Source organism: Myxine glutinosa, chromosome 13, assembly GCF_964187855.1.
Source record: "Myxine glutinosa chromosome 13, kmMyxGlut1.1, whole genome shotgun sequence".
Classification (NCBI taxonomy): domain Eukaryota; kingdom Metazoa; phylum Chordata; class Myxini; order Myxiniformes; family Myxinidae; genus Myxine; species Myxine glutinosa.
The window spans coordinates 74,828,086-74,849,803 of NC_136273.1; the positions used below are offsets into that span (position 1 = coordinate 74,828,086).

Below are 21,718 nucleotides of genomic sequence, written 5' to 3' on the forward strand. Positions count from 1 at the left end.
CTGAAATCGTTTAAATTCATTTTTTCCCTCATCAATCTACACTCAATACCCCAGAATGACAAAGAGAAAACAGGATTTTAGAAAGTTTGGCAAATTTATTAAAAAGAAAAAACTGAAATATCACATTTACATAAGTATTCATACCCTTTGCTATGACACTTGAAATTTATCTCAGGTGCCTCCCATTTTTCTTGATCATCTTTGAGATGTTTCTCCACCTTGATTGGAGTCCACCTGTGGTAAATTCAATTGATTGGACACGATTTGGAAAGGCACACACCTGTCTATATAAGGTCTCACAGCTGACAATGCATATCAGAGCAAAAACCAAGCCATGAGGTCGAAGGAACTGCCTGCAGAGCTCAGAGACAGGATTGTGTCGATGCACAGATCTGGGGAAGCCAACAACAAAAATTCTGCTGCATTGAAGGTTCCCAAGAGCACAGTGGCCTCCATAATTCTTAAATGGAAGAAGTTTGGAACAACCAGGACTTTTCCTAGAGCTGGCCGCCCGGCCAAACTGAGCAATCGGGGGAGAAGGGCCTTGGTAAGAGAGGTGACCAAGAACCCGATGGTCACTCTGGCTGAGCTCCAGAGATCCTGTGTGGAGATGGGAGAAACTTCCAGAAGGACAACCATCACTGCAACACTCCACTGATCTGAGTGGCCAGACGGAAGCCAAACAGTTCAAGCTTGGTTTCATCAGACCACAGAATCTTGTTTCTCACATTGAGAATCCTTTAGGTCCTTTTTTTGCAAACTCCAAGCGGGCTTTCATTTGTCTTTCACTGAGGAGAGGCTTCCGTCTGTTCGGAGCATACATGAGCTCTGGGGCCATGCAACAGCAAAATACCTTCCTCGGAGAACAAAGTGTCTGCACAAGGCTACAAGAGGAATATTTTAAAATTTGGTCAAAATGTGAAAGGGCAAAGTCATAGTGACTATAAATAGCCATTATTAGCCACGCCGCAGCGCGTCAATAATGAGATGGTCCATTTTATTAGTTGCTTCCATGTTTCTTTATTGATTTACTATGGAGATGTTCAAGTGTGTCTATCCAGGCCATAACATTTTTATATTTGAGCATTCGTCATCAAATCTTCAACAAACCTTTATTATGAGAATATAGAACCACCTTTCGAAGCCATTTTCCCCGCAGAGCAGGGGTTGGCCTTTTTCGGGCACTGTGGTCCCCTTTTTGAAGGAATGTTTTATGGCCGGATGCCCTTCCTGCCGCCAACCCTTTTTGTCGCCTTTTGCGACACAGGGAATTGCCGGTGAGCTGGTACTCGATTTGCCGACCTCGGAAGGATGACCGGCTGAGTCAACCCCCCTGGCGTTAATTCAGCGATCGACCGGGATTCGAACCCAGGATCCTAGGATCCCAAGCCGGCACCCTAACCGCTAAGTCAACACCAGGCTCCTTTTTATTATGAGAATATGGAGAACACTAATTAATAATAATAAAAGTACAATCTTTTTTAAACTCTCCTTTTGGTCAAGTTCAGTTTGAGTACAAAGCGGACGTGGACGGGCCTTGCATTTTGAGATGCTTTCTATTTATCACCTTGTAGTTGTATTCATAGATAGCCATGTTGGTTTGGCCTGTTCGCATTTCCATGTGAACCCATGGCTGATGATGTGGAAGAGCCAGATTCAAATCCCATGTAGGCCCTAACACGACCATTGTTTACTAATGTCTTTGTAATTGACGTTAAAGTGCATTGATGTCTCCCAACGGCTTTTGCTTTGCATGTGATTCATTTAAAGCTTTAATATGAGCCTTAGATCACTTGTGAAATACAAAATATTAAACTGATGTAGATATAAATTCAAGTAGTATTAAAATGAGCCCTTATTTGTTCAATTCAAGTGCAGAGTTTTTTTTTTTTCCCCACCCACAGCACATTATGCCAGCTACAATCCCACATCCACCATCCGGATCAATGGCAATGGAGGCAGCCATGCTCTGCCAGGGAGCAGCATTGGAGGATTGGTGGGCCGCACAGGCCACTCTGGTGGCCCTCAACCACTACCGCCCTCTCCAACTAACGGCACGATAGTGCCCGGCGAAAATGGTGGGCCTTTGTCAAATGAGACTATAATATGAATCTATCTCCCTCGTTTTTCCATCTCACATTTTCATTCCTCCATTATTTCCATCTGTCCTGTGACCTCTCGATTCCACCAGCCTCGCCACTTTATCCTTCTTGATTTTAGCATCCACGTAACCATTTACACCCTGAACGTGGACCATCGGAGATTTGATGGTGACTGCACTATACAATTTGCAGTTGTAATTTGGCCTAAACCCTGGTGTTGGGCTAGCGGCTAGGGTGCCGGCTTAGGATCCTAGGATCCTGGGTTCGAATCCCGGTCGATCGCTGAATTAACGACCAGGGGGGTTGACTCAGCCTGTCATCCTTCCGAGGTCGGCTAATTGAGTACCAGTTCACTGGTAATTCCCTGTTTGTCGTTAAAGGCGGCAAAAAGGGTTGGCTTCAGGAAGGGCATCCGGCCGTAAAACATTGCTTCAAAAAGGTGACCAAAAAACAACAACAACCACGGTTCCCGAAAAAGGCCAACCCCCGCTTTGCGGGGAAAAATGGCCTCTAAAGGTGGTTATTTTTTATTATATCTATCTATAATTCCAGTAATCTCTGTGTGTATGTGTGTGTGTATGTGTGTATGTGTGTGTGTCGTTTGTCTGTGACCGCTGTTTCTCGACAACCACGGGTCCGATATACTTGAAACTTGCCAGGTATATTGCTGGGGACCCGAGGATGTGCCTTTTCAAGGTTTCATATTAATCGGAGAAGTAGTTACCGAGCTATGGCGATTTATTTACCAAACTCCGCAAGCCGTTCGCTTTGGACCAAACCATTTCATGTAAATAGAGGGGGGGGGGGGGGGGGTTGTCACCGTACTCGCAAGCCGTTCGCTTTGGCTTTGCGAATGGACCAAACCATTTCATGTAAATAGAGGGGGGGGATTGTCACCGTACTCGCAAGCCGTTCGCTTTGGCTTTGCGAATGGACCAAACCATTTCATGTAAATAGAGGGGGGGGATATAATTTTAGATATATATATATAGTACGGGCATGCCCTAGTATATATAATTTGGCCTGTCCAAAAGGATGGGTGTTCCCATCTGAGAACTTGCCTCACGATACCCTAACCCTTGTTTTGAATCTCACATTCCGAGTTTTCTCAATTGCTTCCTAATGTTCGTTCATGTAATAAATAGTACATTGCGATCTCATCCAAAAGTTTAACTAGACAACCACACCTAACAGGTGCTTCTCGCCCCACCTGTCCTGTAAATCTCCATGTCCATCCTGTAAAGTCTATATTGATGAATACATGCCTCCGTCCCACCATTGATGGAACAGGATGGCAGGCCCAATGGTCGCAGCTAAGAGGTAGCATGTTCACATCCATATTACTTCGTCTTCAACGTGATTCCTGATGGAACAGCATTCAACTGCAGTCATCTTGTTGCTTCACAGACAGGGTGTTGCACCACGGAGTAAGCCGTCATGAATCAGATGTCCAATGACTCATTAAATAGATGAATGGAACACTTGGTTTATAAAAAAGCAGAATAAAACAGTGACCTCGATAGAAAGACGAGGTGGAAGCAGCTGACGGAATAGAAAACAAAGGGGGAATGGCTCAAGATACGAGGTGAGAGGAGGAAATATGCGATTTATACAAGCTGCGGAGCCTTCTGTACAGGTAACTTTGTCTATCAGCAAGGCTTTGTCTATTGACGAGGCTCAAGTCCAATATTTGGCTCACTAAGTTGACTTCAACGGGGACTTTGTGTTCCTGAGTGCTTGTGTACCTCCACCGCACTTGGCCCCCTCTCTGAGGAAGGCTCGGGTCGGGTTTCCAGGGGAGAGCATGGTAGATGTGGGCGAACGGGGGATTTCAAAATGAGGGGCGAATTGGGGTTGGGTTGATATTGCATATTGCAAAAATATTTATACATTAATCCTCTTGAACTTGCAAAATACCTCTGTTTGCACAGAGGATGAATGTCCACCGATCAATCTCTTGGAGCTTATTGTTCAGTATAAGTAAGGCTTTGTGCCCTCACGGTGTTATTCAAAGTGCTTCATTGACAACTACGAGTGTCGAGTGAACCTCCCAAGTGCCAAGAGCTTTTTCGACTTGTGTGGTGTTCCTCGATGGAGTGGAATTTGGACTCCACGGGCAGCCGCCGTCAGAAGTCTTGCTGCGTTGAACATGATCTCAACTTGATATTCAGTTGGGCTGACGTCTGTGCGATTCACCATGCTCAAACCGGATAGGATTTTCCTGTGTCGGGAGTCCATGTGCGTGACAGCGATTCACAACATCTTGACACAGCCGTGAAATCCGTCCATCAGTGCGGTGAAGAACAGATTATGCTTTTAGTCCCGGTTGAGGGGTCGAACCCAAAGGTTTTTTCCCCCCTAATTTCGAAAGTTTTCAGAGCCAAAACCACGACTCTTTATGGAGAAGTATCAGCTCACAGAAGTGTCTAATGCCAAAGGACAACAGGTTTGCAGACTGACAGAGGGTAAATGTTGGAACAGGCAGCCAAAAATGCAGTGACACATCTTCATTTCCAATGGCAACAGGAAACTCACCCACCATTCAGAAACCCTGTGACACAGGCTGGAAGCTACAGAGAAAAGGACCAACATCTGTGCTGATTTTCACTTGTGTAGGACAATTCCTTCTTGGAAGAAGATTAGGGGGAGATGTGGTGGCGGGGGAGAAGTGGGCAGTGGGGGTTTTGACTCCATCTCGAACAGTGCAGTTAATTTGAGAGGAGAATAAGTTGAACAGGATGCAAGTATCACTTACGTGGAGATCACAATCTGTGGGCGACGTATGACCTTAGACGTGCCTAGTGCAAGTTATTTTGCACTAGAGTACTGGAATCTCAGGGTAGAGGTGTGACCGGTCTCAACACCAAGGTCGAGATGTGGAACGCTTTCCAGATGTGACTTATGTGCCACATTCGGGAATTGCAGTGACATCTTGGAGGATGTTTCACCCCCATCTTGGAGGATATTTCACTCCCATCTTGGAGGATATTTCACTCCCATCTTGGAGGATGTTTCACCCCCATCTTGAAGGATGTTTCACCCCCATCTTGGAGGATGTTTCACCCCCATCTTGGAGGATGTTTCACCCCCATCTTGGAGGATGTTTCACCCCCATCTTGGAGGATGTTTCACCCCCATCTTGGAGGATATTTCACTCCCATCTTGGAGGATGTTTCACCCCCATCTTGAAGGATGTTTCACCCCCATCTTGGAGGATGTTTCACCCCCATCTTGGAGGATATTTCACCCCCATCTTGGAGGATGTTTCACCCCCATCTTGGAGGATGTTTCACCCCCATCTTGGAGGATGTTTCACCCCCAGTCAAACCGAAGGTAATCCGTAAAACCTGGGATTTATGTCCATCGGTAACTGGATGGAGCTGATGTTAAACTAAGTTTGTAATATCGTCCAGACATAGTATACTTATGTTTCTGAAATTATTTGCACATTCTCAAAAACAAAAACTATGGAACGAAGGAAAGTGACACAGAGAAGGCTAAAGGAATAGTGTGATCGCTCACTTTTGTAAGGTAAGATGGAGATTTTGCTCGATTGGTACAGTAATGAGGCACCATATCGGTCACCAAGTTTAAGATTTACTTTCTTACTCATTCACCAACAAAAAGGAAATAGTTGATGTAGAAATGAGTGCCCAGAGGTACGCACACTCACGTCCCTCAGATGGATGTTAAACCGGGCATCTGCCGGAATTAGTTGGTGGACGTTAAAGATCCCACGGTGTCCTTCGTGGAGAGTTGGCGGGCTATTGGCGGCACCAGGAACAAATTCCAAATTCCTGCCCTGACTTCCTGGGTCAGAGTGGTGACACATTCAGGACTGTAGCCTGGTAACTGCTTTGGCAGCACTGACGCTCTGCAAAGGCCGTAGGGCATGGTACATGATGATGATGATAAATGGGCTAAACAATTTAAACATCGTCACTTCCACAGATTGCTGCTTATGATGGTGCAATGTGGCTCGACGTCCCATTGCATTGTGGGTAATGTTACAAAGTTAGGTTACATTGAGCTCATTCTTGATGTTACAATAACGCAGAGACATCCAATGACATCATTATACAATTTCTGTGATCTGTGCCTTCTCATCTTAAATGGAAACATCATGATTCTGTTGTTTTTTTTGACATTTTATTGTCAATTTGACACGATCTCTGTATCTGATTCATAGTCCCACTCCCGACATCTGGACCACCAAAGAAGCGGCACCGTGGCTGGTCTCCGAGCTCCCCTCCAGCTGCTGGGACCAGCGCTCTTGGCCCCCACTCCCATGGCCAGCTGTCCAACCGGACAGGTGTGGGGTAGGACAGAGGAAGGGCATATAGATGCCAATTGGAGTGAGCATGGGAGGAGGTATTAGTGTCAAATGAAGGCCCTGGCCACCTCCCTTGTGCCCAATATCCGTCTGTAGTTGTTGTGCTGTGTGTGCTTTTCACCACCTGTTGTTATCAGACTGATTATACCGGGGATTTATTTTTGCTCCAAGGAATCCTGGAGACAGATATTACACGTAAGAATATGGATAAAGAGATATGGAATTAGTAGAAAAGCAGAGATCTGTACACCTTAATCAGGAATAATTACCCAAAGGGGGTCACAAAAGATGAAATAAAAAGCTAGTACAGAGCAGCTGTTTCAGATTTATTACACATCAAATGATGCACAATTTGAGTGATCCAGGCCTTCGTAACAGATAACTAATGTAGGTGATGAAATGGAGGAGCAAAGAGAAAGATTTAACCACAAAGTCCAGTATATAGTCCAGGATTGAGGACACTAGATTCGCATATCAGAGGTTGTGGTTTCCATTTTGGCTGAAGGTAGCAATGTTAAGGATTTGGATTCAAAACCCCAGCTGGCTCACGGTTGGCCTTCAGGGAGCAGCTAATAATCAGCCTGCCTGACCTGGCTTAATGTATAGGTGGATGGCATTTAAATGCCTTTTGGGCCAACGTGGTGCGGGAATCAAAACACTGCCTCAAAAAGTGACTTCCCTCAGGGAGCGGCAGGAAGGGTCATGTTATTATCCTCTCTGGGGTATATAGATTACAGTAGATATAGGTTCCGGTCCGTTAGCCTGTGATGGACGCAATAAGCATAGTATGCCTCAAGAATGTTGGGTTTCCTCTTTTTTAGTTTCGTATAAACCAGCAGTAGCGACTGTTTAAAAAAAGTAATTATGCGGGTTTGTGGTTTATAATATTGTTTACTCTCGGAAGTGTTCCCCACAATAAGCTATTTATACACGTTAGCACAGCGTTTGTCCAAGGAGGAAACACCCCTTGGGGAGAGGGGTTATATTAATAGTATTAAAATGTTTTGTAATGACATTTATATTATGCTATTAGTAGTAGGAGAATGGGGGTTCTAAAACACACCTAATTTTACATGTAAGTGAATGGGGAAAGTGCAATTGTCAAGTTGAAGAAAGTGCCAAATGGCGAAAGGTGAGTAAGTGTCATTGTCATAAGAGTGTCATTGACTTTAGTTAAAGTTTTATGTAGATATTTTTGCCCTAAATAAATGGAGGATAGAGTGAAGGGATTCCTAAGGATTCTTTATGTTTTAAAAATCAAGATAGAAATGTATATGTTGGAAACTAAAAAGGTTTTCACACTCTGCATGAATTTTTCTCATAAATGTATGAATTTTTCTCCCATGATGAAGCTACCTCCGAGGGCCTTTCAGTTACTCACCGCAGGCAGGTTGGTGGTCTTTCTGTCTTCTACCGACTCCTCTCCGGCCTTGCTCCTCCAGCTCTCTCTGGGCTTTGTCCCCCAAATATTCCTACAGGTCGCACAAGATCTGCCTGCAACCCTCTTATGGTTAAACTGCCAAAATCAAGACTCTCTGCTCACCTTCACTCCTTCATTCCTCTTTTCTCCCGCCTCTGGAACAAACTCCCCCACTCCCTTCAATCCCACTCCTCCCTCCAGGTCTTTAAAACAGCTGTTCACCACCATCTCTTATCTTCCCCCATCCAAAACCTTGATCTTTTCTACCCCCGCTAATTTCACCCCAAATCCACTTTTTTGAAATACCAACTTCTTTCCTGGAAGTCCTTGGTGTCCTTGTGTTTATACTTCTCCCACTGCCCCCCCCCCTTCCCATGCCGCCTCCCCCCAAGCCCTCTCCCTCCCACACATTCCCGATGTCCCTGCTCTCAAATGTTGCGTTTATGTGCTTCCCCTTCTCTCCGCATCTTGTCTACCGCTCCCCTTTTTATATACTTTGTTTGTTTGTCTGTTTGATTTGTTTGTGTGATAAATGTTAGCTCTTTCACGAGCCTCGATTATGTATACAAAATAAATAAATAAATAAATGACTTCTTGTGTTAAGTGTAAAAAGAAAACTAATACTAAAAATATCTTGTGTGTTAAAAGTAAAAATAATAGTGTTTATCAAAAGGGGATATGTTTAGTGTGTGGCTCTAAAAAGTGTCAATTCATTTCTAAGCATCAAAGTAGGGGAGATGTACAAATGTTTTTGTCGGGTAGTAAATTTACAACAACTGGAATTCCAGGGGAATTACACCTACCGGGGTATTCTTTCTGTGGTCCAGGAACAAACTTGGATAAAAGATTAGATGAGGCTGACAATCCTAAACCTTGGTCTAAACCTCTAAATAAAGTTGATGAAGTGTGTATGAAACACGATATTGATTAGGGGAATAGCACTATGTTGGATGAAAAACATGAAGCCGACAGAGAAATGTTGTATAATTTGTCTTTGATACGAAATCCAACGTTGAGAGAGAAAGTCGATCGGTTTATTGTGAAAAAATTGATAAGTGCTAAATTGAGATTTGGACTTGGTTAATAAAAAAACGATTAAGCTCTAATGATGTCATCAATACTGAGGAGCAAATACTTTTATCTGATGAATTACATAAACCTATAATCACAAAGTTAAAAAGAAGAAAGGTTTATTCCAAAGGGGTTGATTACATCTGGTCCGCTGATTTAATTGAACTAAATAATGATAAGGGATACAAGTATGCTTTAACCGTTATTAATTTGAGGAGTAGATTTGCATGGGTTGTTCCTTTGAAAAAGAAAAGGGGTAATACTCTTATGTTAGCTTTCAGTGGAATATTTAGTAAAAGCAAAAGGAAACCGAAGAGGTTATGGACCAATGAGGGAACAGTTCTATAACAAAACCTTGATGAAATTTCTTAAAGATAATGGTATTACATTATACAGCACCTTCAATGAAGCAAAGGCAGTTGTAATTGAGCGTTTTAATCGCACTTTGAAAGAGAGACTGTATAAAAACTTCACACAACTCGGTTCTCAACAATGGGTATATTTAATTCAGGACATTGTAGATAATTACAATAATACAGTTCATTCGTCAACAAAATCAAAACCATCAGAAACATTTACAAAATTAGAATATGAAAAGGAGATTCATTTGAGGAATCCAAAGTTCAAAGTTGGTGATATTGTAAGAATATACAGATGGAAAAGCCATTTTGAGAAAGGTTTTTTTCAAAGAGATGGACTAATGAACTTTTTAAAATCGTTGATGTAATGGATACAGCTCCTTGTACTTACAAATTATATGATTTAAATGTAGAAGAAATCTTGGGATCATTTTATTCACAGGAAATACAAAAGACACACGTAAGCAGCTAATACCCTTGAAAGCAATGGGTTGGCGCTTCACAATCCTCTACAATACACCGCAATGGACACTCGAGGACCAGGTCCGGGGTGTATAGTAGGGGGCATCTGCTAAGGTTTTAAAAATAATAAATAAACAACACTATATATAATGTGTGTAATGGGGGGCATTCTTCGATCTGTGTACCCCAAACACAGAATCCTCAACTGAATATTCAGTCAAGGCTTAACTTTTGTTTGTTGGTGTGCATAATGATGGACGTTCTTAGATCTGTGAACCCCAAACTCAGAATCCTCAGCTGAATAGTCAGTCAAGGCTTAACTTTTGTTTGTTGGTGTGTGTAATGATGGACGTTCTTAGATCTGTGAACCCCAAACTCAGAATCCTCAGCTGAATAGTCAGTCAAGGCTTAACTTTTGTTTGTTGGTGTGTGTGAGTGAATAACAATGATAAAACAGGGAGCATAATCAACCCCAACCCAACCCAACCAACCCTAACCCAACCCAACCCCAAACCAACCCTAACCCTGACATTCAAAATCCCAACCCCAACCCCAACCCAACCCCAACCCAACCCTAACCCAACATAATCTTCTTTTTTTTAAAATACGTATTTCAATCTTTTTATTTTTTATTTTCCTCTTCTTCTACTTCTGTCTTTCAAGGCTTTCAAGTTTGAAGAAGTAGAAATAGGGAGGAAGAATTTTCCAGCATTTTCTTCTTCAAACTTTCTTGATATTGCTGAAACATATGTCAAATAAATATATTACTTATATAATATTGAATAAAATAACACACACACACACACACACACACACATATATATATATATATATATATATATATATATATATATATATATATAATTTAATTTATTTCCAATCAACTGAACTTACCTTTCATCAAGCACTATCAAACAAAGAACATTGTTCATTGGTTTAGGATCCAAAGAGTATTATTTGTGTAATCCATAAGCAGAGTCTCCAAGATAGGAAGAGTCTCCAAGACAGACCACACAGGCAGTCTCCAAAATAAAACCAACGTTCCAAGTTTCCAAGGTATAACCACATTCCTGTTGAGCCTCCAAGATAGGTATCACATTGTGAGTTATCAAAACAAATCCTACATTCCAAGTCTCCAAAAACATAACCATCTTTCCAAGTCTCCAAGGTAAAACCCCAATTTTCAGAAATATTGGGGGTTTCCATGATAAGTCTCACATAGTATAACTGTGGACCATCAGGGAAAACTCCCGTTTCCCAATTTTTTGGGGTTTTTGTGATAAGTCTCACATAATATAACTATGGACCATCAGGGAAAACTCCCGTTTCCCAATTTTTTAGGGTTTCCGTTATAAGTCTCACATAATATAACTGTGGACCATCAGGGAAAACTCCCGTTTCCCAATTTTTTAGGGTTTTGTGATAAGTCTCACGTAATATATATGTGGACCATCAGGGAAAGCTCCCATTTCCCAATTTTTTAGGGTTTCCGTGATAAGTCTCACATAATATAACTGTAGATCATCAAGGAAAACTCTCGTTTCCCAATTTTCAGAAATTTATGGGTCTCCAATGTATAACTTGTATTCTGGTTCATCAAGGAAGAACTTGTTCAGTGGGTTTTGTTTTGATAACTCACAATAAGTATCATCATGGTAGAACTCTTTTTCAGGATTTTGTGGATCTCCAAGGTATAACTCTTTGGCTGGGTCATCAAGGTAGAACTCGTTCTGTGGGTCATGGTTGTTCAAAAGGTCTTCAAACAAATCAATAATTTCACCCAAAGTTGTGGTAAAAGCAGTATTTTCATTTTGTATCTCAGATACAATTTCCTGTGAGAGAAAATAACAATGTATTAATTTCATACAAGATTATTATATGTATAAATCAAACTCTGTAAATATTAAAAGAAGCTCTTACTTCCATTGATAAGAGGTTTGAATCCAGTTGATTAATTTGAAGGTTTAGTTCCACACATGTAGTAGGACTCCAAGGAACTCCAAAGTCAACCCACTCAAGCTCAGCACAGTAGTCCATTCTCGATAAAGTAACAAATTGTTTAAATTTAGCCTGTTGTTCAACCCTTTATATAAGAATGGTTGGTGTGGTTTCCTTTGGAAATTCCCTGAGACATTCTCTGGGCAAGCCTGGGCAAGCGGTGGGGTTTATAAAAGTGGGCGGGGGTTAGGAAAACGTGGACAGGGCTTAGGGAAAGTGGGCATGGCTTAGGGAATGTGGGTGGGGTTTAGGAAAAAGTGGGCAGGGCTTAGGAAAAAATATGTGGCTCAGGAGGAAATCAGACAAGAGCATTAAGAGAGGTGTATCATTTCAGCTCTGCCCAACAAAGATACTTAAACCAAGAACCAAGTTTAAACATACTCTTTATCAATATTCTCGATGGTGATGAGTTCAATAAGAAAATTAAGTTATTCCATAAAATAGAACATAAACAATTATTTGTTGGCTCTCTATACGAGGTCAAAGAAAATATGGGGGTGTATTGAGGATTTAACCTTTCTTAATGGCTTAGATGGGAAAGGGAGAAACAGACGGATGTTTTGGGGTTTTTTGGTGGGTGGTCCATAAGTTCCAATGCACTTTCCCCATTCACTTACATGTAAAATTAGGTATGTTTTAGTACCCCCATTCTCCTACTACTGCTATTATAATATTATAATATAAAGAACTTATCAAGTTATTGGCGTTTTTCCAAGGCCGCTTCTAATAATAAAAGTAATAACAACACTATTGATAATTATCAATAGTGTTGTTATTACTTTTATTATTAGAAGTGGCCTTGGAAAAAGGCCAATAACTTGATGAGTTCTTTATACACCTTAACAGGAATTTTGCCCAAGACAGCAAACTCCCTTGGGGAAGGAGGCAAATGAAGTCGCTACCACCTTCATCGTGTGACCTTTAGTCCTCCTGTCAAGTTTGGATAAGTAACGACTGAATGCATCACAGTGACACAGACAGACAGACACCAAATTGCGTATTTTAGTATGATTTGGAAAGCGTAATAACATGACGTAAACTCCTCTGTACAACCAGATGCATAAATAGGTGTTCAACAAGCGACCTCAGATGTTTGTGTTTTGTTCCTGGTGTGTGTGTGTATGTGTGTGTGTGTGTATGTGTGTGTGTGTGTGTGTGTGTGTGTGTGTTGGATGTGCGGTGGTGGCACCCAGAGCTATAGTTTTGATCGAGTACCTTTTCACGAACGAAATGAATGAAAATTATTTAATCCACTGGTAACATGTAATCCAGTGCTACCTGCCGCAGCATGATCAGGTAGTCAGTGGCTAAACCGACTACCTTCACTGGCTTGCCAGTGGGGAGGGTGACTGTGACACACTGCAGGACTAAAAACAATACCTGTTAAAGGGCGGATGAGCTCCCTTTGCGAGCCAACAGCCATCCAGTAAGGAGATTGTGTCTCCTAAAAACATCCATCCTGTTGGACTGGTTTTTTAAATAGTAGGTTGTAGATAGCAACCGCCCAGGGTGGTACTACTGTTCGGACTTAGAAGCGTTAAAGTGGTTCCTGGAACCATCTTACACACTCCGTGTCAGGATTGCTGAACTTACTTTCTTTTCACTTTTCAACATACACTTTTCATCATACACTTTTCAACATACACTTTTCATCATACACTTTTCAACATACACTTTTCAACATACACTTTTCAACATACACTTTTCATCATACACTTTTAATCATACACTTTTCAACATACACTTTTCAACATACACTTTTCAACATACACTTTTCAACATACACTTTTCATCATACACTTTTCAACATACACTTTTCATCAAACACTTTTCTTACTCATTTTCACTCCTTACCTTTACATTCTCTCTTTTATTTCTCTTCATGCAGTTATTTTATTTAAGGCCTGGCCTCGATATGGAGTTGGAAGATTTAAAAAAAATTGGCGTAAATAAGTAAACTAATCAGTAAACTGTGGAGGTTTCAGCCAGATTGTTTGGTGAAGTTGTTAGAATCTCCCTGTTTATCAATTCTGCTTGAATGTAACATTGCAACAACGTCCAGGCCACCTGGAAGGAATTAGGTGAGTAAATTAAAAAGGTAAACATACTGTACAGTAAAAACGTCTCATGCATTTGTTTTCCACATCACTATCCTAAAAGTATCTGCTCTTGTATAATAATAACAACACCAACAACAACAGTTTAAAATGTAACTTGACAGGGCCCCACATACTGTAGATTAGTACCTGCAATTTCAGGAGCTGTTGGGTGTTTAAAAGCTTTAATAATTGCAGAGACTGCAGCTCTGGGAGTGGAGATTTAAATTGTGGACACAAAGTTACAATATATATAATTTGTATGTTTAGGATGTATAATATAAATTTTAGGTGTGTGTTTACGGTATTGGTGGCGGCATTGGGGAACGGGGCGACGGCAGGTTTTAATTTCTTAATATTTGAATATGTAATAATTAGAAGATGACTCTTTCAAGATCACCAACATTTTATCCACTCATATGCCGCAATAGCTTGTTTCTACTGTGAACCTGTTATATCAATAAAATTTAAGGAAAGGAAATCACATCCGTCCCCAATGTTGTCAATCTAGATATTGAATCCATGAATGTTCATTTAAGAAAAGGCTGTACAGGTAGTGTGCTTGTTAACACGTTAGCATTCCCTCGAGCATTAAATGTCGGTCTCATTACAAATTACTCTGTCAATAAAACCACCTTTAGAGGCCATTTTTCCCCGCGAAAGCGGGGGTTGGCCTTTTTCGGGAACCGTGGTTGTTGTAGGTTTTTTTGGTCCCCTTTTTGAAGCAATGTTTTACGGCCGGATGCCCTTCCTGACGCCAACCCTTTTTGCCGCCTTTAACGACAAACAGGGAATTACCAGTGAACTGGTACTCAATTTGCCGACCTCGGAAGGATGACAGGCTGAGTCAACCCCCCTAGCGTTAATTCAGCGATCGACCGGGATTCGAACCCAGGATCCTAGGATCCTAAGCCGGCACCCTAGCCGCTAGCCCAACACCAGGGTTGTCAAATCTGTCAATGATGGTCAATATCTCCTTAATCATTAAAACCTGCACAGACTGGCTCAACCGGAGCAGCATGGACGAGAACAGATGTGTCCCTTAGGCCTGAGTTTTAGCAGGTTCTCCCAGATCACAGAGCCAAATTTAAACCAATTTTTTTTCGTGAATGTCACATGATATATCTCGCCTATGAACTTGAGATAGTTACCCTTTGTTCAGCTGGTAAGTAAAGTTAATTCAGAGCATTTATTTTCGTTCTGTAGCTGAAATAATTGCAACAGCCATCTACGGTTTGTGGAGACTTGGTATTGATCAAGTCTGTTAGCGATCTAGCGTCATCCTAACAAAATTCTCCGAAACATTTATCTTGGAATTCTCATGCAGTTTCATAAGATCCCATTGGAAATACCTTTAGAGATTTTAGTAAAGGACATCCGCAATGACCCATACGTGCTCATAACTATACGGCCCACTAAAAATTGCGTCCAGCAGTGTCTGATGTAAATGGATCCACTTCCGCGGATTACAGCAAATAGCAGGGGCTAATGTCTAGTCAGAAAAAGTGAGGGTATGCAATGGTAAATCAGAAATGTGAGTGAGCTGCTGCATTATTATTCATCTTCTTCCTCTCTGTTGTACGTCCAGAAGGAGTCATGGCTGTACCAGCACTGCACCCTGCCGTGCCAGCACCCTTGCCATCAACGCTCACAATCCCTCCAGGTGAAAGTGTAGTCATCCCCGACCGACTCACTGACAACTGCAGGACCCGCCCCGTCATTCTCATCGGTGAGGTCTCTCAGGTCTCAGCTCGAAAAATCACTCAGGCCTAACTCATTGAGCTCAAGTAACCCTGAAAACGGTTTTGTATGGTTGATTTTATAAAATAGCTTCCTTTTTGTTGTGGTACGACTACATGTGATACACCTTTTGCTGTGACGTGTGCGTATGTTTATGTGTTGGATGCAACTCCCCAGGGTCTTCCAAAACCGCAACATTATTACAGCATTTTACATCATCAAGACCAACCAATTTTGCTGCTTGGACACCCCGCGCATGTTCTTGTTTCTATGAACTCTAATTTCTTCAATGCATTTGACTTTTTTTTTTACTTTTTTTTTGTATACAAGGTCGAGGCTCGTATAAGAGCTAACATTAATCACAAAAAAACAAACAGGCACATAAAACTGCACTTTCCGTCCCTGCGGTCCCAAATACCGGAACCACCCGAATACCACTTTATTCGACAAAATGAGGTGCGGCCTACATCTAGGCAAGGCCGCGTGCCGTCATCGCGCTTTCACCTTAAAAGACTTATTTGATATAAGTTAATATTTTGATATAAGCCTTAGAAAACCAACCCTATATAAGTCAATACCTCCAATGACACAGGCGCGCATTCGTGCCGCGTGACGTCATCGCGCTTTCACTTTAAAAGACTTATTTGATATAAGTTAATATTTTGATATAAGCCTTAGAAAACCAACCCTATAGAAGTCAATACCTCCAACGACACAGGCGCGCATTCGTGCCGCGTGACGTGGTGACGTCATCGTGCTTTCACCTTAAAAGACTTATTTGATATAAGTTAATATTTTGCTATAAGCCTTAGAAAACCAACCCTATAGAAGTCAATACCTCCAACGACACAGGTGCGCATTCGTGCCGCGTGACGTCATCGCGCTTTCACTTTAAAAGACTTATTTGATATAAGTTAATATTTTGATATAAGCCTTAGAAAACCAACCCTATAGAAGTCAATACCTCCAATGACACAGGCGCGCATTCGTGCCGCGTGACGTGGTGACGTCATCGGGCTTTCACCTTAAAAGACTTATTTGATATAAGTTAATATTTTGATATAAGCCTTAGAAAACCAACCCTATAGAAGTCAATACCTCTAACGACAACGAACATTATGCATCTAATGATAAGCATAAGAACCATCAAAAAATATTTTAAAACCACTTTATTGGACAAAATGAGGTGCGGCCTAGCATCTAGTCAAGACCAAGTCACCCAGGCCGACCACGCATCCCGACCCCAAATTCCTCATCGACGATAACGAAACGATATATTATATGACTCGCACCGTACATACCTCCTAGTTCTTGTTCTTGTCTTGATATACTCACTCAGACTCACCCTCGCACAGGTAACCGAGGTTGAAGAAACGGCGAAGCGAGGCCGAGCCGGCTTCGGCCGAGCCGATACTCGGCCCGGTCGCCCGGAAATGAACTGGTTCGACGCCTGCGCTAGAGAGGTCGCGGGCGACTGAGATGTATTAACAAATTAGTTAATTAATTTGAGACGTCCGATTTCTAGTGTTTGGAAATTTGGAAGAGCTTGACCCTAGCCTTTCCCTTGCGAGGGCAAGGAGGAACTTAACACTTGACACTTAAGCCTAGTTTGAAGTACACCCTGCCAGCGCCCACGGCGGGACGGCAGGGCAACCAGAAGGGACGAGGTTCTCCTGACCACGTGGCCCTCGATCTGGGAAGCGAGAGGCGTTCCATTAGTGGACGCGCCCCTCACGCCCGACTTTTGGGCGGCCCCGGCAGGCCGTTTGTTTTGACGTTCCGTGACAGGCCCCGCACCTCCACCTCCGGGCCGACCGGGCGACCGGAATGAATCCCGGTGTCCCGATCCGAACCTTCAGAGCGGGCCGGCTGGGGAGTGCCAAGCACCCCGTACCTGCACTTTCCGTCCCTGCGGTCCCAAATACCGGAACCACCCGAATACCACTTTATTCGACAAAATGAGGTGCGGCCTACAGCCTTAGAAAAGCAACCCTATATAAGTCAATACCTCCAACGACAGGGTGATGGGAGGATTATGGCAGGGTAATGGGAGGGTGATGGCAGGGTGATGGGAGGGTGATGGGAGGGTGATGGGAGGGTGATGGCAGGGTGATGGCAGGGTGATGGGAGGGTGATGGGAGGGTGATGGCAGGGTGATGGCAGGGTGATGGCAGGGTGATGGGGGAGGGTGATGGGGCAGGGTGATGGGGCAGGGTGATGGGGCAGGGTGATGGGAGGGTGATGGGAGGGTGACACCGTCACAATTTCGGTCTTCGAGGCCGGCCGATAGGCACAGTGTGACCGGAAGGGACGAGGTTCTCCTGACCACGTGGCCCTTGACTTGGTTTGTCCGCACAATGTGGGCGCTTTCAGGATGAACTTTAGCCGGGGAGTGTTTGGGCGCCCCGGTGTGATACTGCCGCCCACGCGCATAACAACGTGTGAGTGCACGTGGGTCCCGGCGGTCCCACTGGCCTAGCGCTACCATGTTTAGACAGCGAACTCCGTCCCCGGGCACCGGCACCTACTCCCGGAAGTTTGAGAGATCAGCAGTGCCGGGCACGGTAGGACACCCGCGGAGCCCCGGCGGACCGGGGACGCGCGAGCCTACGCGTTAGCGTGCTACGGCGGAATCAACGGCTTCGGCCACGGCCGGGCCGATACTCGGCCCGGTCGCCCGGAAATGAACTGGTTCGACGCCCACGCTAGAGAGGTCGCGGGCGACTGAGATGTATTAACAAATAATTAATTAATTTGAGACGTCCGATTTCTAGTCTTTGGAAATTTGGGAGAGCTTGACCCTAGCCTTTCCCTAACGCTAACTGCCGCCCACGCGCATAACAACTTGTGAGTGCACGTGGGTCCCGGCGGTCCCACTGGCCTAGCGCTACCATGTTTAGACAGCGAACTCCGTCCCCGGGCACCGGCACCTACTCCCGGAAGTTTGAGAGATCAGCAGTGCCGGGCACGGTAGGACACCCGCGGAGCCCCGGCGGACCGGGGACGCGCGAGCCTACGCGTTAGCGTGCCATAGGGTGACATAGTCACAATTTCGGTCTTCGAGGCCGGCCGATAGGCAAAGTGTGACCAGAAGGGACGAGGTTCTCCTGACCACGTGGCCCTCGACTTGGTGGGGTTTGTCCGCACAATGTGGGCGCATCAGGATGAACTTTGGCCGGGGAGCGTTTGGGCGCGAGGCGCGTTTGGGCGCCCCGGTCTGATACTGCCGCCCACGCGCATAACAACGTGTGAGTGCACGTGGGTCCCGGCGGTCCCACTGGCCTAGCGCTACCATGTTTAGACAGCGAAATCCGTCCCCGGGCACCGGCACCTACTCCCGGAAGTTTGAGAGAATAACGGCGCCAGGCACGGTAGGACACCCGCGGAGCCCTGGCGGACCAGGGACGCGCGAGCCTACGCGTTAGCGTGCTACGGCGGAATCAACGGCTTCGGCCACGGCCGGGCCGATACTCGGCCCGGTCGCACCGGAAATGAACTGGTTCGACGCCCGCGCTGGAGAGGTCGCGGGCGACTGAGATGTATTAACAAATTAATTAATTTGAGACGTCCAATTTCTAGTGTTTGGAAATTTGGGAGAGCTTGACCCTAGCCTTTCCCTTGCGAGGGCAAGGAGGAACTTAACACTTAACACTTAAGCTTAGCTTGAAGTACACCCTGACCAGCGCTCACGGTGGGACGGCAAGGCAACCAGAAGGGACGAGGTTCTCCTGACCACGTGGCCCTCGATCTTGGAAGCGAGAGGCGTTCCATTAGTGGACGCGCCCCTCACGCCCGACTTTTGGGCGGCCCCGGCAGGCCGTTTGTTTTGACGTTCCGTGACAGGCCCCGCACCCCCACCTCCGGGCCGACCGGGCGACCGGAATGAATCCCGGTGCCCCGATCCGAACATTCAGAGCGGGCCGGCTGGGGAGTGCCTGGCACCCCGTACCTGCACTTTCCGTCCCTGCGGTCCCAAATACCGGAACCACCCGAATACCACTTTATTCGACAAAATGAGGTGCGGCCTACATCTAGGCAAGGCCGCGTGCCGTCATCGCGCTTTCACCTTAAAAGACTTATTTGATATAAGTGAATATTTTGATATAAGCCTTAGAAAACCAACCCGATAGAAGTCAATACCTCCAACGACACAGGCGCGCATTCGTGCCGCGTGACATGGTGACGTCATCGCGCTTTCACCTTAAAAGACTTATTTGATATAAGTTAATATTTTGCTATAAGCCTTAGAAAACCAACCCTATAGAAGTCAATACCTCCAACGACAACTCCCAATTCATTCAACTCCATTCATTCATTCATTCAACTCAACTCCACTCCAATTCATTCAACTCCATTCAACTCCATTCATGACAACTCCCAATTCATACTCCCAATGGGGAACAAAAGCATGATAATGATGACATCATAGGTGAAGTGGTATACCAGCCAAAAATGTTTTAATCGAATTCCTTATCCTAAAAATCTGAAATTGCATGCACATGATCTATGACCCATTTATATTGAAATATTAAACTTATGATATCATATGTCACATGGTTTGGCAGCCATATTGGATTTAACCGAATACCTTCAAAAAACATCTTCCAAACCGCCAAAATGATTGACTCGAAACTTTACGTGTCATTGACCAGGCATGGCGATTAAAAGATGATCACGAAAACATGATTGGCCACATGGTGTGGCAGCCATATTGGATTGAAGGAAAACATGAAATAATTATATCTCTGAAACCGCTTAGCCTATCGATGCAAAATTTTACAAATATCATCTGACAACACTGTTGCATATAGTTTGAAAATGATGATGTTGTACGTCATGTGGTTTGGCAGCAATCTTGGATAGAAAACGAACCTTATTCGATCAACACGAAACTTCACAAACGTGATCCCCTACCCATACATATGCAGAGTGTACAATTTTAAGGTCATATGTCACGTCATATGGCAGCCATTTTAGTTTGAAAGCCAATATTTTAAAAAATCCCTTCTCTGAAACCGCTTCGCCGGTCGATGTGAAACCTGTCATGGCTGGTGAAAATGTGATACGAGAAAACAACTGAAGGGATTTAAATCAAACTTGTTTAGTTTTAGGACAGAGAACGAGGGCATCTACCTGTTGTGAGACTATGCGGAGGCATATTGGTGACACAGTCGCATTGCTCTAGTTACCTCTACAGCCATCGCACAATGCACAGTGCTGAGTTAGCATGCCAACAAAGGGAAGAGATTCATCAAAAGCGACGACTCACACCATCAATAGTTGTGGTCCAATGGTTGTTTCCATTCTGATATTCCTTTGTGATTGTGTGCCGTGGCCTAACTCGTCAATTTCACTGTCCTTTAAGTATTATCCCGAAAGCGGGTCGTAGATTGAGAGTTGATTCTAGATATTTTGAAAATGTGTATTAATAGGCCTAATGGATTTTGTGACCCAAAATATTTTTGTTGTGTTGTTGAAGGAAGAGACCTAGCTCCTATGCCTCTTTTAAGTGTTCGTGAATGTTGTCTTTTTTAAACTTGAAACTTGCATTGCCTTTGGTATGTAATGGTTCAAAGTTGGATTTTAAATTTCAAGATTTATATGCAGTGTGTGTGTGTGTGTGTGTGTGTGTGTGTGTGTGTGTGTGTGTGTGTGTGTGTGTGTGTGTGTGTGTGTGTGTGTGTGTGTGTGTGTGTGTACGTGTGTACCCTTTCACATGTGAACTACTTTTATCCAAAGCATGAAAATCCTGACCAAACTTATCACAGCTTTAGAAAGTTTTGAAAAGTTTTCTGACCCTGGCCCTCTTACTATGTGGCAGGCCATGGCACTTTACCTTACCTTTATGGGAACGTGGGCGACATCGTGGTAAGCCCAGTCCTCATGAGCTGCTTTTCAGCACCACAGTATTCAAGCAAAGTTCTCGACCAGTTGGGCCTCACACCTGGTGCGTCACCTTCACTGGAAACCCTAATGCTGCTTACGGTCCATTACCTGGCTCAACTCGGTAAGGCTTCAGTTATCCACACAATCAAGATATTCAGATGAATGGATTTGCTTGCAAACGAATCCCATATGACATACATTTAATTGAAAGGTAAACTTGAGATGACTGATGAGGAAGGCCCCAGCTACAG

General features: G+C 43.9%; 1 protein-coding gene across 2 annotated transcripts in view; it reads left to right on the forward strand.

The window, feature by feature from the left end:
* GREB1L (GREB1 like retinoic acid receptor coactivator) overlaps positions 1-21,718 on the forward strand; it is a 240,453-nt gene that overhangs the window by 81,777 nt on the left and 136,958 nt on the right. For both annotated transcript variants that reach the window (XM_068134609.2, XM_068134610.2), the window contains 4 exons: positions 1,905-2,078; positions 6,292-6,414; positions 15,430-15,570; positions 21,403-21,588. In XM_068134609.2, coding sequence (XP_067990710.2) covers positions 1,905-2,078; positions 6,292-6,414; positions 15,430-15,570; positions 21,403-21,588 — 624 coding nt within the window. The remainder of the gene's footprint in view (positions 1-1,904; positions 2,079-6,291; positions 6,415-15,429; positions 15,571-21,402; positions 21,589-21,718) is intronic.